Here is a 13,829-nt window from a genome sequence, read left to right as displayed (position 1 = left end):
TATACATTGTATTTTTTATTAAATTAATCAAATTAAACAATTTTAAAACTCTTTTCTCATATTTTCACAATATAAAATACTTTTTTTCTTTTCTCAACTCCTTTATTTTTATTTATTAATTTTTATTTTTTTATTGAGGAATTTTCTTTTTTAATATTACTTAGGCATTACCGTTAAGAAAGAATAGAAAGTGACGATTTAAAGTTTTTTTCGTAATAATTTTTCGTGTTATTTTTTAAACATGAGAGCTAGATGTTAATTTTGTGTCTCGTTACATTTTTTAAGTTTTTTAATATAATATAGAAGTTCCTCAATGAAAATATTTGAAAAAAAAACATTACAATAAGTTGAAGTTGTTTAAGGAACTAAAGTGTATAGTTAAATACGGTTCCATTATTTTTCAGAATTGAAGTTTATTTTTCTATTTATTTAATTTTTAATTTTTATTATTTTAGATTTTAGTTTTGGATACTAACTAAATTTAATGTTAAACTTAATGTTTCAATTCAGAATTGAAGTCAAATTTTTTTTATCTTTTCTTTGAGAATTAAAGTACAGTATAAAAATAATTTATATTAAAATCTTTTGTTGCGATCCCTCTCGTTGATGTTGTAAATTAATTTATCTTGTCAAGAGGAATTTGATCCTTTTGTTAGACTAAGTGAAGTTAGAGCTACAGTTGAAATCTATTAAGAAATTTTATGATAAAAGCAATACTTATCGTGTCTAAGTCAATAGATAAATTTGGATATTGAGTCTAATAATATATTATATTTATGTTTCTATTAATGGTTTGATAACTGGATAATTAAATGTTATAATTTGAATTGGTTAAGATATTGAGTTATAAATTGTTTATGTATGTTCATATTATCATTAACTTATCTTTTTTGTTTGCAATTGTGTGTTTTTCTCTTCCTTTGCAATGTTTATTATTTTGGCGTTAGTAGAAAAGGTTTTAGAAACTAGTTAGAATGAATGGATGCGTTTCAGATAGTATTTTTTTCTTGGTTTAATGGATGTATCTAATATAAAAAATGTAGTATAGCTCATAGTCTCCCGATGATCTTTTATGTAAAAATGGAGATGTTTATAGAGGATTTTAAATAAACTTAATTGTAAAATATTGTGACTATTACTATTATTTTATATATGTTTTATATTTAATCATGTAATGACATGAAATAGTAGAGGTATTTATTTTCCCGCGATATTACATAATCAAAATTTAATATTTATTTATTTAATAATATATTTTTTTGTGTGCTTCTATATCTTGTGTAATTTTTAAACATTAATCATATCACGTAAAAAAAAATCAATTTTAAAGTATTCTATTTTAGTTTCCTCAAATTAAATTTAACATTATAAGACTGTAGTGTTTTTTTAAAATAAATTTTTCATATTTTATCAAATATACTCTAATTTAATACTTTTTATTGTTAATAATGTAAATGGTGAATAATATAAAGTCAATAATTTGTGTTATTTTTTAAAATAAATATGTCATCTTCTCTCTCCAAACTCTGACCCCTAAATGTACTCCATCCTTGATAAAAAGACTTACCCGATATGGTGTGGTTGGAGACTGAACATGTCTCATAATAGATTAAGAAAGACTTCAACAGAATATACCAAGAAATATAAAAGGAAAAAATCTAAAATAAAAAATATATAGTTTATGGTATTATATATTTAATATTTAATTTTAATTTTTGATAAGATAAAGTTGTTGTTGGATATGAAAACCTTTGAAAGAAATCATGAAAGACAGTTGAAAGTATCCTTCATAAAAAGCTTTTCAAGTTTATTGATTAATGCGAGTGACGAGTAATTCGGTTCAAGTTTCAGATCACTAGCTGTGGTTATCAAATTATATCAAATGTGTAATCGTGATAGCGAGACTTCAAGGTACCGATTAGTGAAAAGAAAACAAAAATAAATTTAATATTATTCTTCTTGTTTTAAATTATCGTGAATTTTGTTAATTGCATAGCTATTTATCTTCTATTTTTCTGTCTTTTTGTATCCTATAAAATATTGAATAAAAAATCATTACCGAACTGTAGTTGCGTTACAGTAATTCTAGGGATTGTTTTCCCCGACAAGTTGACTTCGTTAATTAATTAATAAAATATTAAATTGAAAAAATATAACAAAGATAATAATAGCATCCCCGACTTTTCATTTTCTAATATGAAAAGACCAACCAACAAGAAGAAGTGGGTAGATTTGTTCTATAATATAAAAAGTTACTTCTAAATGGTCCATAGTGCAATTAGGATGTTTGAAGTATGAGGATAAAAAAAAAATTGTATGAGAGCATTATAGATATAAAATTTAACCAAGTGGTTAGTATTTAAAAAAAAAAACCTCATAAAACCTTTTTCTATTATTTGATAAATTTTAAGTGGGTAAGGAAATCACGTACTTCCTTCCATCTTCCTCCACATCATCACACTGTGTACATAATAAGTTGTCATAGCTGGCGCTATTCTCTTAGATTGGATTATTACATGTGTTTATTTTTTTCAGTTTATTACAAGTGAATTATAATATTTTTACAATTCTTTTAAAATTAATTTTCTGAAATAGTATAGTTTTAGCCTTTATATGGTTATTTTAATATTTTAAAAATTGAATTTTTTGTTAGGTATTTAATTTAATCTTCTTTTTATTAAGAACTTTAAATAATTGTTTTTTTTATGTATTTGAACCTAAAACTTTTATGTATTCACATTTTAAGTTAATAAATATTGCTTAAACTTTTGGTGTAAAAAACAAGTTGTAAATCAAAAGAATTATTCTTTTGCTATTAAATGGTTGACTGAATTAAATATGGAAATCAATGAAAATTGATTGTTTGAAATGATTGTTATGTTGGTTATAGCTAGGGAAAAATATTTTCCAGCCACGTACCCACACGACAATTTTTATTTCGCACATGATAAGTAGTTATTTCCTAAATAAATAATTTACTAAAATTTATATTATAAAAGATATATTTGCTATATTGAAATATACGGTATATTAATTTAAATAATTTAAAATGTGATAATATATTTTTAACTGTTTTTAAAATATTCTTAAAAATCAATTAAATGTATAGGTAAAACAGAAGAAATTAGATTTTTTTTCATTGAAAAAAAAAACTAACCTTTCTACTTTTTTTTCATCATTTTCATTCTTTTCGATTAAAAAGATGAAGTACACGCATAAACTATAACACATACATCATTTTGTTTGTGTAAACAATTTGGAGCGAAAAATTGTTTTCCATTGATTAGAGGGGTTTTGATATATAAGTCTAAGTAAAATTCATAGAAATTTTTTTTATAAATAAGGTGAGGTACCCTAATATCGCTTATATATATATATATATATATATATATATATATATATATATATATATATATATATATATATATATGAGATTTGCTAACATATGTAATTTTTTGTTCAGTTGACATATTTTAGCAAATTGTACCGGATTTTAGTAGACAAAAATATCCTCATATTATGAATTATAAGTTTTAAGATCAAGTATTTAATAATTTTCATTCTCACAACTAAAAAAAAAACAAGAAAACCCTTACTCACTCCTCTCTCATCCCTCATCATCTCAACCATTTCTCTTTCATCTCTCTCACCCTAACCTTCTCTTTGTCATCCTTATAGTAGTCTCAATTGAAAAAATTCGAAACACTCACTTAACCTTAATTCACATTTCTCACTTATCCAATTTGTTTCTCTTTCATTTTCATCCTCTCTCACCCACATACAATAACCCGGGACACCGTAATTTGTTGCTCATGCTCTATTCGTTCATTTGTTTTCCACTTTAATAACAAAATAATTGATGATGTTGATATTGATTTTTGATTAAAAGGTTGTGTTATATTTTTTTCCCTTCGGATTGTTATTAAATTTTGTTTTTATATTTTAGAATTAGTAGTTTATCTTTAGGGAGATTTGATATTTTGACTATTAAGTTGATATTTTGACTATTAAGTTGTCCGAAAATATTTTTCAGAAGAGAAAAATTGTTATGTGGAAAGAGGATTCCGGAAGAGGTAAGTCATTGTCTAGAAAATGAATTTTTGAAGTCAGTTCTTAAAAATAATTCTAAAAAACCATATTTTCGCTGAAAATAATATTTTGAAATATACTTTTTACCTTCTTGCATATAATCAACAAGAACAAGTTATTAAAAAAAGGTTATGAACAAAGAAAATTGTTGTTGTTGACTTTGTTTCCTTATTCAGAGTAGAGACCACTGCTCGTTCCCTTTTGAATGTTTCAGATAAGCATATTTTCATTTCATTTTTGTAAAAAGAATAAAAATATTCTAACAAATTGCACATCTTCTAGATTTGAGCAGATTACAGTATATTAAGTAGTTTCCAAGAAGAACTGCATTGATATACCAACTAATTAAAAATCAATCAAAAATTAGTAAACTAGTCATAATGAACCTGTTAGCTCTCAGTTAAACCTAAAAATTACTTTCCAAAGCAAATCACATCATGTAAGTTTATTTTAAACAATTCACATCTCCAAATTGTTTGGTCAATATAAACATGATGTCGTCATTCTAATTTATATTTATCGTAGAAGTAAAATTAAGAAAAACAAAACGCACTGAATTTTAAATTGGAATTTAAACTTAACAAATTTGTTACCATTACGCTCATAGTTTAACTTATACTCCTTTCATTTCTATGATTTTATCAAAATTAATATTAAGAAACTAAATGTTTTGCAACTATTATGGATATATGCTAACATCTTTTCGTGGGAGTTTCTTGTTTCTTCTTTTAGTTTTGAAATTATTGAAATTATTATAGATTTTAATTTTTTACAAATTCAATAACAATCAGAAGGAACAAGATATAACACAATTCTTCAATCAAAAATCAACATCATCAATTATTTTGTTATTAAGGTGAAAAACAAATGAACGAACATATAAAGAGCAACAAACTGCAGTGTCGTAGGTTGCTGTGGGTGAGAGAGAGGATGGAGATAAGAGAGAAACAAATTAGATAAGTGATGAATGTGGATTAGGATTAGGTGAGTGTTTCTGATTTTTTCAATTGGAAAAAAAGAAAAGGTTTGAGTGAGAGAGATGAAAGAGAAAATGTTGAAAGGAATGAGGGATGAAAGAGATGAGTAAGGATTTGGGGGTTTCTTAGTTTTTTTTTTTAATTTTGAGAATGAAAATTAATAATATTTTTATTCACTGAAACTTGATACACTCTACTTTTGATACACTCTGCTAAAACAAAACGTACCTAACTAAAACAAAAAGTCTTACTTATCTTAGCAAACCCCTGTATGTGAAATGTATATTGTAAAAAATAATCATATATAATTGAGAGAATCTTACTCATTAAATTGTATATTCTGATTTGTAATACAAGAATAAATCGATAGGCAAATGATTGGTGCTTGGACCTCGAATTACAGGAGCCTTAAATATGTCCATTATTATTTTAAAAAATATTTGTGGTTGACTTGAGTTATCTATATTATATTTTATTTTTACTGCTTTAATTTTAACAGCGTATAAGTATTATCGTATAATGTTATCTTATTACCTTTTTTAAAATAAAAAAATATTTAAACACAGTCTTATATATTTATGCATATACATGCGCCGCGTATGAAAAGGAGAAGAAAACGGAATCAGAACTTGTTTTCCATAAATACGAATATATTTTCTTCCAAAATAAAACCTCAAGTTGATTTGTCAATTTACCTTTCATTACTTGAATTATGTTGAAAATTGGAACGAAGGATCTATAATTTTGTTTTTCATTTTGAGGGAAAATATATACATACATTATTACGTAATTGAATTATAAGCTGAGACATACGTAATTGTAGGATTTTATTAGGAGAATAAATCAATGATGAATATTCAATTATTGTAATTAGAAATATTTGCAAATAGATAATCTAAGAGAAGGCGTAAAAGTAGGATTTGTGGGCAATAAGGAATGATGAATATAAATATACATAAGCATAAATGATTTGATGAGAGGTAAATGGAAAAACATATTGTTCCTGTAACCATGGATAACCCTGATTTTGCCGTAGCCATGGATAGGTTAAAGCAGCCACAGAAGAAGAAAAACACAGGGAGGAAGAAGATTGTGATAAAGAAGATTGAGAAATGTAGCAACAAGCAAGTGACATTCTCGAAAAGAAGAGCAGGGTTGTTCAAAAAAGCGAGTGAACTGTGCATTCTGTGCAATGTTAACATAGCCATAATAGTGTTTTCTCCTGCTGAAAAGTTGTTCTGCTTTGGGCATCCAGACGTGGAAGGCATTGTTGGAAGGTACCTGAAGGGAGAGAAAGTGTTGGTAGCATCAGAGAGAAGAGGGTCATATGAAGAAAGCAACATGCAATACGAGGAGGCAGTGAAGAATTTGGCGTTGGAAAAGAAGAATCTGATAGAAACTGAAAAAATGGTTAAGGGTTTGAGCAGAAGGTGGTGGGAGGATCCCATTGATGAGATGAGTGAACGTGAGTTGGAACAGTTTATGGTGTCGCTTTATGAGTTGAGGAAGAAATTAACAGAAAGGGCTGCTCAATTGTTCATGCTTTCAATTCAATGATGTACAATCTTTTGTTTTTCATTTTCACCATCAACTCAATTTTCTTTTTTACTTTTAATCTGTTGTTGTTGTTTATGTTTAAGTTTAAGAATTAAAAAAACATATTAAATTTTATTATTATTTAATATTTTTCTTTTTCCTGCTTTTTTAAGTTAAGAGTCATGGATACTCGATTAATCTTCAATTCTAATATTAAAAGAAAAACAAAAACAAAATAAGTATGCAACTTATAAAAACTTATATTTGTACACTTTACACATGAGACAAACTTTTTTTATGATGAAAATTGCTTAATTGTTAAGAGTTATTTATGAATAAAATGTTACTTTTTATTCAACATAGATTTTGTGGTATTTAAAATTGTAGGAAACTGTTTATATAAATGATTGTTTTTTATGAATTGCTTATCTTCTTTATTGAATATAGAAAAGATAATGTAAAATGTTTAAAAATATATTTTTGACTTAAATAATTTATTAACAATGATTTTTCAATTGAAATAAAATTATTGAATCACTTAAATAAGTGGACCGAGAACTACAAATATTGTAAATTTATGAATTTTAGGTTAAGCTCATTACATACATCGATACATACACACTGTCGTGTTTTTTCTGCACATGGACATATTTTGTCACCAGCAGGAGGCCTCAGTCGATAAGAATGGCCACAAAATCGTTCCATCTAAGGATTCAATTTGAATCAATGAATGCATTACTCACAAGAAAGCCATCATTTTGTCTTAGGAATCAAAATTTTAGGCCTTTCTCTTCCCATAAATTGTTATCAAAGAAAGGTTTAGCCAATGCACTAAGAGTCCTGAACCTTGTATCCCCCCAAAAACGTGGTGCTGATGTTAAGAGTCGTCAAAGCCATCTGAGGCTCATTGAGAACATGTTGGAAAACAATGCAACCGTAACCATTCCTCTTGGTCACAATTCACCTACTCTTAGGACTACAACTGAAATGGATATTCACTCCTCTGTTCTACAGATGGAAGTTTATGTGCACTCCTTGTCACAAGCTGTGAGCTCATGTGGGTCCAAGCGTGACCTTTGGGGAGGAATTCAGTATCACTGCTTAGCAATAACAACTGGGTTCATTGCCAATGTTTATGTTGGAAGTTCTTTGATAAGTTTGTACAGCAGATGTGCCTTATTGGACGATGCATGCCTTGTGTTTGAAGAAATGCCTGTTAGGAATGTAGTTTCATGGACGGCAATTATTTCTGGGTTTGCACAAGCATGGCGTGTTGACATGTGTTTGGAGCTCTTGCATCAAATGAGGGGATCAGATTTGAGACCAAATTATTTTACGTACACTAGTCTTCTAAGTGCTTGTATGGGCAGTGGAGCACTGGAACATGGGAGATGTGCTCATTGTCAAATAATTCACCTGGGTTTTCACTCTTACCTCCACATTGATAATGCTCTAGTTGCTATGTATTCCAAATGCGGGGCAATTGACGAGGCCTTGTACATATTTGAAAATATGGAGGGTAGGGATGTTGTCACATGGAATACCATGATTAGCGGGTATGCGCAGCATGGGCTTGCCCAAGAGGCAATTAGTCTCTTCGAAGAGATGATAAAGCAAGGTATTCATCCTGATGCTGTTACTTACCTTGGTGTCTTATCCTCATGCAGACATGGCGGGCTTGTCAAAGAAGGCCAAGTTTACTTTAATTCCATGATTGAGCATGGTGTGCAGCCAGAACTAGATCATTATTCTTGTATTGTAGATCTTCTTGGTCGAGCTGGTTTACTTCTGGAGGCTCGTGATTTCGTTCAAAATATGCCTGTTTTTCCCAATGCTGTAATATGGGGTTCACTGTTGTCTTCCTCTAGGCTTCATGGAAGTGTTCAGATTGGCATCCATGCAGCAGAGAATAGGCTGTTGTTGGAACCAGGGTGTTCAGCTACACTTCAGCAGCTGGCGAATCTCTATGGAAGAGTTGGTTGGTGGAATGAGGCTGCACGAGTGCGAAAATTAATGAAAGACAAAGGTCTTAAACCAAATCCTGGTTGTAGTTGGGTTGAAGTGAAAAGCAAAATCCATATATTTGAAGCACAAAATAAGTCAAACAGTAGAAGGACAGAGATTATTTTAACATTGAATAGTTTGATAGACCACATTAGTAGTTTAAACTTTCAGTTTCAGATGTGTGATGAGGAAAATATTTGGCTTTCAGTTTCACAATGCTAACTCAATTGTGGGGCTTTTAACATTTCCAGCACTCACGTTTGAAATGGGTGGGAACAATAGGACTGTCATTTTCTGGTCAGTGAAATGTTTATCGATGATCGGAAATTCAAAAAAACAATTCTGAGCAAAGATCACGCATATTTTATGTATACCTAGTTTTATGGTATATTGGAAATAATTTTAATAAGATTTATTTTAATTTTTTTATTCATAATAAATTAGACTTAATATACAAATTATTTTAACTTTGTATTTTTATCTAATATGATATTTACTTGCTTTTTTGATGACTTTTTCAGTAAATGTATTTTTTTTTATTCCGTATTGGATTCTACATGAACTTTAAAATAAATTTATAGAATTTTGGATTTGGAGTCTTTTATTATTTTTTATATTTTTTAATTTAAAACAGATTTGTTGTATTTTTATATTAAAACCTATTTAAAATTAATTTTTATTATTTTAGTTTATATTCTGTAATTGAGTTAATGGATTTAATTAGAACTAAAATTAGATCCAGGCATACACATTATTAGATAACTTATATATAAATAAAGGGGAGAACTCGTGATTATAATTGGTTGGAAATGTTTTCGCGCTGGAGGGGGAGTGTATGTATGTGGAAGGGACTCACCTTTGAGGAGGAGATTGTTGGGAATCCAAGTGTGAGTCAACATCCCACATTGGATAAAAACGATAAAGTAAAACACAAAATCCATTGTCTTAAAGTTTTAGATAAATAATAATGTTTGTGTCTCTCCATTAAACCTTTTCCTCATTAGACCTAACACATAAACCGAATAAAAATTGCAAAGAAATTATGTGTTTAATTATTTTATTAATTTTTAAGTCTTATTTTTATTATTATTATTATTATTATATATATATATATATATATATATATATAAACGAATTGTACTAGAAAAAGAAAAAATTAATAAATAACTGACATTTAATATAGAATTTAATTTGAACAGAAAATATTTATGAAAATTAATAAATTTTAATATTATTTAGTATAAATTTAAAATTTTCGGTGTTCCTTTAAAAATTAGAAAAATATAAGAATTAAAGTTCCATGAACTTATTTGTAAAAAGAAAAGTTAAATTTTGAATATAAATTAAGAAAAAATTATTGATTTTATTAAAGAATATGGAGGAATTACTTATTTCATTTTATTATATATATGCCCATTAAAAAAATATTTTGATTTAAATTATTTATTTATTAATTTAATGGACCTTTTATTTGTCGTGATTGGTGGAAGCGTGAGCAGTGCATAAACAAAGGAAAACCATTGAACTGTAAGGAAGATGAAAATGGCAATGATCATGCAGCTGATACCCTTTATCTCTACTCCTCGACAAGGACAACTCATGAACCTTAATTTTTCAAACAGAAGTTCAATACTCTCTCGTTGCCTTATTCACAATTCAGACGTCCAAACATCTCAGACTCAAAGACTAGTCCACCACTTCAATCCGAAGACTCCCATAGAGGAAGCCATTACCCCCCCAACATCATGGTACACTGACCCCTCTTTCTTCCACCTTGAGCTCGATCGCGTCTTCTACAGAGGCTGGCAAGTAGTGGGTCAGTTTTATTCTGCCCAAAGATTCAACCTTTTCCCCCTTCTTTTATTGGGTATTTTCGTTTTGCTTTCTTGACCCTGCAGGGGAATACAGAGGAAAACAAATTGTAGATGTAGAATTTCAATCCGATAAATAGTTTCGATGATTGAAAAGAAGAAAATTATTTTAATTTTTATGCAAACCATTTATCTCTGTTTGCACTAATATGAAATATGATCCTCGAAGTAAAAGAGAAATAAGTTAAAAGTAATTTATACCTAAATCAAAAGTAAAAATTTAAAGAAATTTACATATTAGTTTACGCATAAACTTTTTTTTTTCTCTTTTACAAGTCTTTACAAAAGAGTTTGCCTAAAGAAGCCATTTCAAGTTTCATTTATGTCTTTTATTTTTTACCTGCGACATCTGTTGTCCGCCAAAAGTTCTCTAGCTTCACTGAATTTTTATTACAGGATCCACGGAGCAGATAAAGGATCCTCGTGACTATTTCACTGGAAGGTTTTCTTTTCTAATCCATGTATTTTGTCTTCAATAGAAATTCGTTGACTTGAGATCATTTCATAATCTGTGGTATTTGCATATGTTAATGGCAGTTTTCCAATTGTAGCTCCATTTGGTTCTTAGAAGAGGAAAAGAATATTTAGGAGTGAGTTAATGAGTATTGCACTCTATTCATTTTCTTTTCTTCCAAATTTCTGAGAATCAGGTGGTGACTAAATATTGCAGACTAGGAGATGTTGAATATTTGGTCTGTCGTGATGACAGTGGCATGGTCCGTGCCTTTCACAATGTCTGTCGTCATCATGCTTCTCTTCTTGCTTATGGAAGTGGAAAGAAATCCTGCTTTGTCTGTCCTTATCATGTGAGTTTACCAACAGTGATAAATATGCATATTAGCATACTTATTTTGATTCTCTTCTCTATAGACCTCCTTCCTTTTTATATTCTGATCTTTGTGAAATTGAAAACATAATTGTCAAGCTTTCCTTCATAGATAATGGCTGTTACTCAGTTATCATGATCTGATACTTTCTCATTGTAGGTTTCTATTTTTACTTCCTTTCTTTTCTTTGTTTTTGAAACTGAGATATGAAAATACTATGATTTCTGCAGGGGTGGACTTATGGTTTCAATGGAACACTTCTAAAGGCCACTAGAATATCAGGAATGCGAAATTTCAATGTAAATGTATGCAGATATGTTCTTTAATAAGTTACTTGTATTATATATCTTTCGGAGGGAAAGGTCAACTGATTTCTCTGTCACCATGAATGGTAGGATTTTGGCCTTTTACCAATCAAAGTAGCTACATGGGGACCTTTTATTCTTCTCAATTTGGAAAAAGAGAATCTTTCTCAGAAGGAAGTTGATAGTCATAATGTGTCAAAGGAATGGCTGGGTAGCTGTTCAGAAGTACTGAGTTCCAGTGGAATTGATTCTTCACTAAGTTATGTATGCAGACGTGAATACACAATTGAATGCAATTGGAAGGTGTGAATTGACTATTTGATTCAATTGATTCTTTTTACTGGAAATTACGTTTATTACTTGAGGTACAGTTTCATTTTCTTTATAGTTATGTGATAAGATATTTTACCTGGTTTATGAAACTTCACTCTTACGTATAATAGGTAAATTTGTTTGCTTTATCTCTCCAGCGAACGTTCTCTACAAGAAATTTTAAGCATCAGCTTTTATTATATCAACAATTTTGTTTGTATGATTCAAGGAATTGCTAGGACTTTAGCAATTTCAGTGTCTTTTTATGCAGGTATTCTGTGACAACTACTTAGATGGTGGCTATCATGTGCCGTATGCACATAAAGGCCTTGCTTCTGGTCTTAAGATGGATTCCTATTCTATCACTGTAAGATTCTTTGATGTCTACAAAAAAGTCTTCTCATTTTACATGCTATTGTACTGTAGCATGATATTGAGTCATGTAGATGGTTTTTTGGAACCCTTGCTACATGACTTTTCATCCTTTTCTGCAACCAGAATAAATAATTATATTTATCAGTCACTATCTAAAATAATCTGCTAAAGTGAGCTAAAATATGATACTTTTGGCACTGGATTTTCATTTTTTTTTGTTACACATCTGATTGCTTATGACTAAAAGGATGGTTTATGAACGAGACAACAGATGTTTGAAAAGGTTAGCATCCAAAGTTGTGAAGGCAGCTCAGAGAAAAGTGAAGAGAATTATGATCGACTTGGAAGAAAAGCTATATATGCTTTTATTTATCCAAACTTCATGATTAATAGGTGCTTGCTTTGTTGTTGTTTAGGCATGGTAGATAATTTTTAGTCATCGTATTCATTTAAACAAGAAATTTTGATACATTCAATGTATTTGTTTTTCAAATTAGCATGTTTTATAACTTGGGGTGCTTGTTGGCATTCATAGGTACGGACCTTGGATGGACACCAATCTTGTGGTTCCACTAGGACCCAACAAATGTCAAGTAATATTTGACTACTATCTTGAACGCTCTCTGAAGGTAACTTCTAGTTATGTAGGCAATAATCAGATCCTACTCAAATTGGCATAAAAAAAATACTCTTCCAATGTATTACGATGAACCTTGTGCTGATAGTTTTGTAACTACAGTTCATGGAAATAGATTTTAAGAAACTTAGCCACCGTTAGGGACTCTAGGCAGAGAAAGAGGTTTTGATTAATGACCAGGGTATGAAATGTTAGGAAATGAGAAGTTCAGATCTTTGCCCTCATACTTTAAATTATTTTTATTATGATAGTAATATTATACTAAAACCACACCATGATATACGTTTGGTGGTTTTTGTGTAAAAATATAGTGAAGTCTCGAGACGTTCTTTTACACTTTAGAAATCAATTCAGAAATCTTCATATTAAAGGATGGATGGAGTGTGTTAGTTTGTGGGTCTTCTCACCACAAATCACCGGGGTTATAAAATAAATAAATAAATACTTGTTAAAACAATTGCAGTCAATTTAAAACACTGACATGCTTTCTCTTTGACTGAGCAGAATGACACAGATTTCGTAGAAAAAAGTTTGCGAGATAGTGAGAAAGTGCAGGTAAAAAAGCATTGGTTTTCCAGGCTTGATTAGATATTTTCCTTTGCTGGAATATATATACCCATATTTGGTGGTTCATGCCCAGCTAGAAGATGTGGTGTTGTGTGAAGGTGTCCAGAAAGGTCTCCAGTCCCCAGCATATTCGGTCGGCAGATATGCTCCAACGGTTGAGCTGGCCATGCACCATTTTCATTGTCTGCTCTATGAAAACCTTACAAAGTAAACTCCTCTCTGCTACGCAAAATTATTACATGGTTGGGACTGTATGCACTGTAGTCTTGATCTATACTTACGCGATATGTAATTATATATATACATTTTTTTCATTTAAGAAACCTAAG

At 29.6% G+C, this 13,829-nt stretch overlaps 2 protein-coding genes and 1 pseudogene across 3 annotated transcripts; all 3 read left to right on the top strand.

The window, feature by feature from the left end:
- Positions 1-6,077: 6,077 nt before the first annotated feature.
- On the top strand, positions 6,078-6,623 carry LOC124839014 (agamous-like MADS-box protein AGL61 pseudogene; annotated as a pseudogene).
- Positions 6,624-7,216: 593 nt separating this feature from the next.
- On the top strand, positions 7,217-8,977 carry LOC124839016 (pentatricopeptide repeat-containing protein At2g37320-like). Its single transcript, XM_047314757.2, has one exon. It carries the CDS (start codon positions 7,287-7,289, stop codon positions 8,826-8,828), a length of 1,542 nt encoding a protein of 513 aa, XP_047170713.1. The 5' UTR covers positions 7,217-7,286; the 3' UTR covers positions 8,829-8,977.
- Positions 8,978-10,097: 1,120 nt separating this feature from the next.
- Positions 10,098-13,823, top strand: LOC124839013 (choline monooxygenase, putative (CMO-like)). 2 transcript variants are annotated; one of them, XM_047314753.2, is made up of 10 exons: positions 10,098-10,422; positions 10,874-10,919; positions 11,148-11,283; positions 11,535-11,603; positions 11,700-11,912; positions 12,193-12,288; positions 12,568-12,689; positions 12,832-12,925; positions 13,438-13,488; positions 13,574-13,823. In XM_047314753.2, exons 1-10 carry the CDS (start codon positions 10,143-10,145, stop codon positions 13,709-13,711), a joined length of 1,245 nt encoding a protein of 414 aa, XP_047170709.1. In that variant the 5' UTR covers positions 10,098-10,142; the 3' UTR covers positions 13,712-13,823. The 2 variants fall into 2 exon arrangements, with proteins under 2 accessions (XP_047170709.1, XP_047170708.1); XM_047314752.2 differs by having other exon boundaries at positions 11,535-11,609.
- Positions 13,824-13,829: the final 6 nt, after the last annotated feature.

Source organism: Vigna umbellata, chromosome 1 (assembly GCF_029865625.1).
Source record: "Vigna umbellata cultivar VRB3 chromosome 1, Vumbellata_1.0, whole genome shotgun sequence".
Lineage (NCBI taxonomy): Eukaryota > Viridiplantae > Streptophyta > Magnoliopsida > Fabales > Fabaceae > Vigna > Vigna umbellata.
The sequence above is the reverse complement of the archived record's forward strand: the minus strand, read 5'-3'. Positions and strand labels throughout refer to the sequence as shown.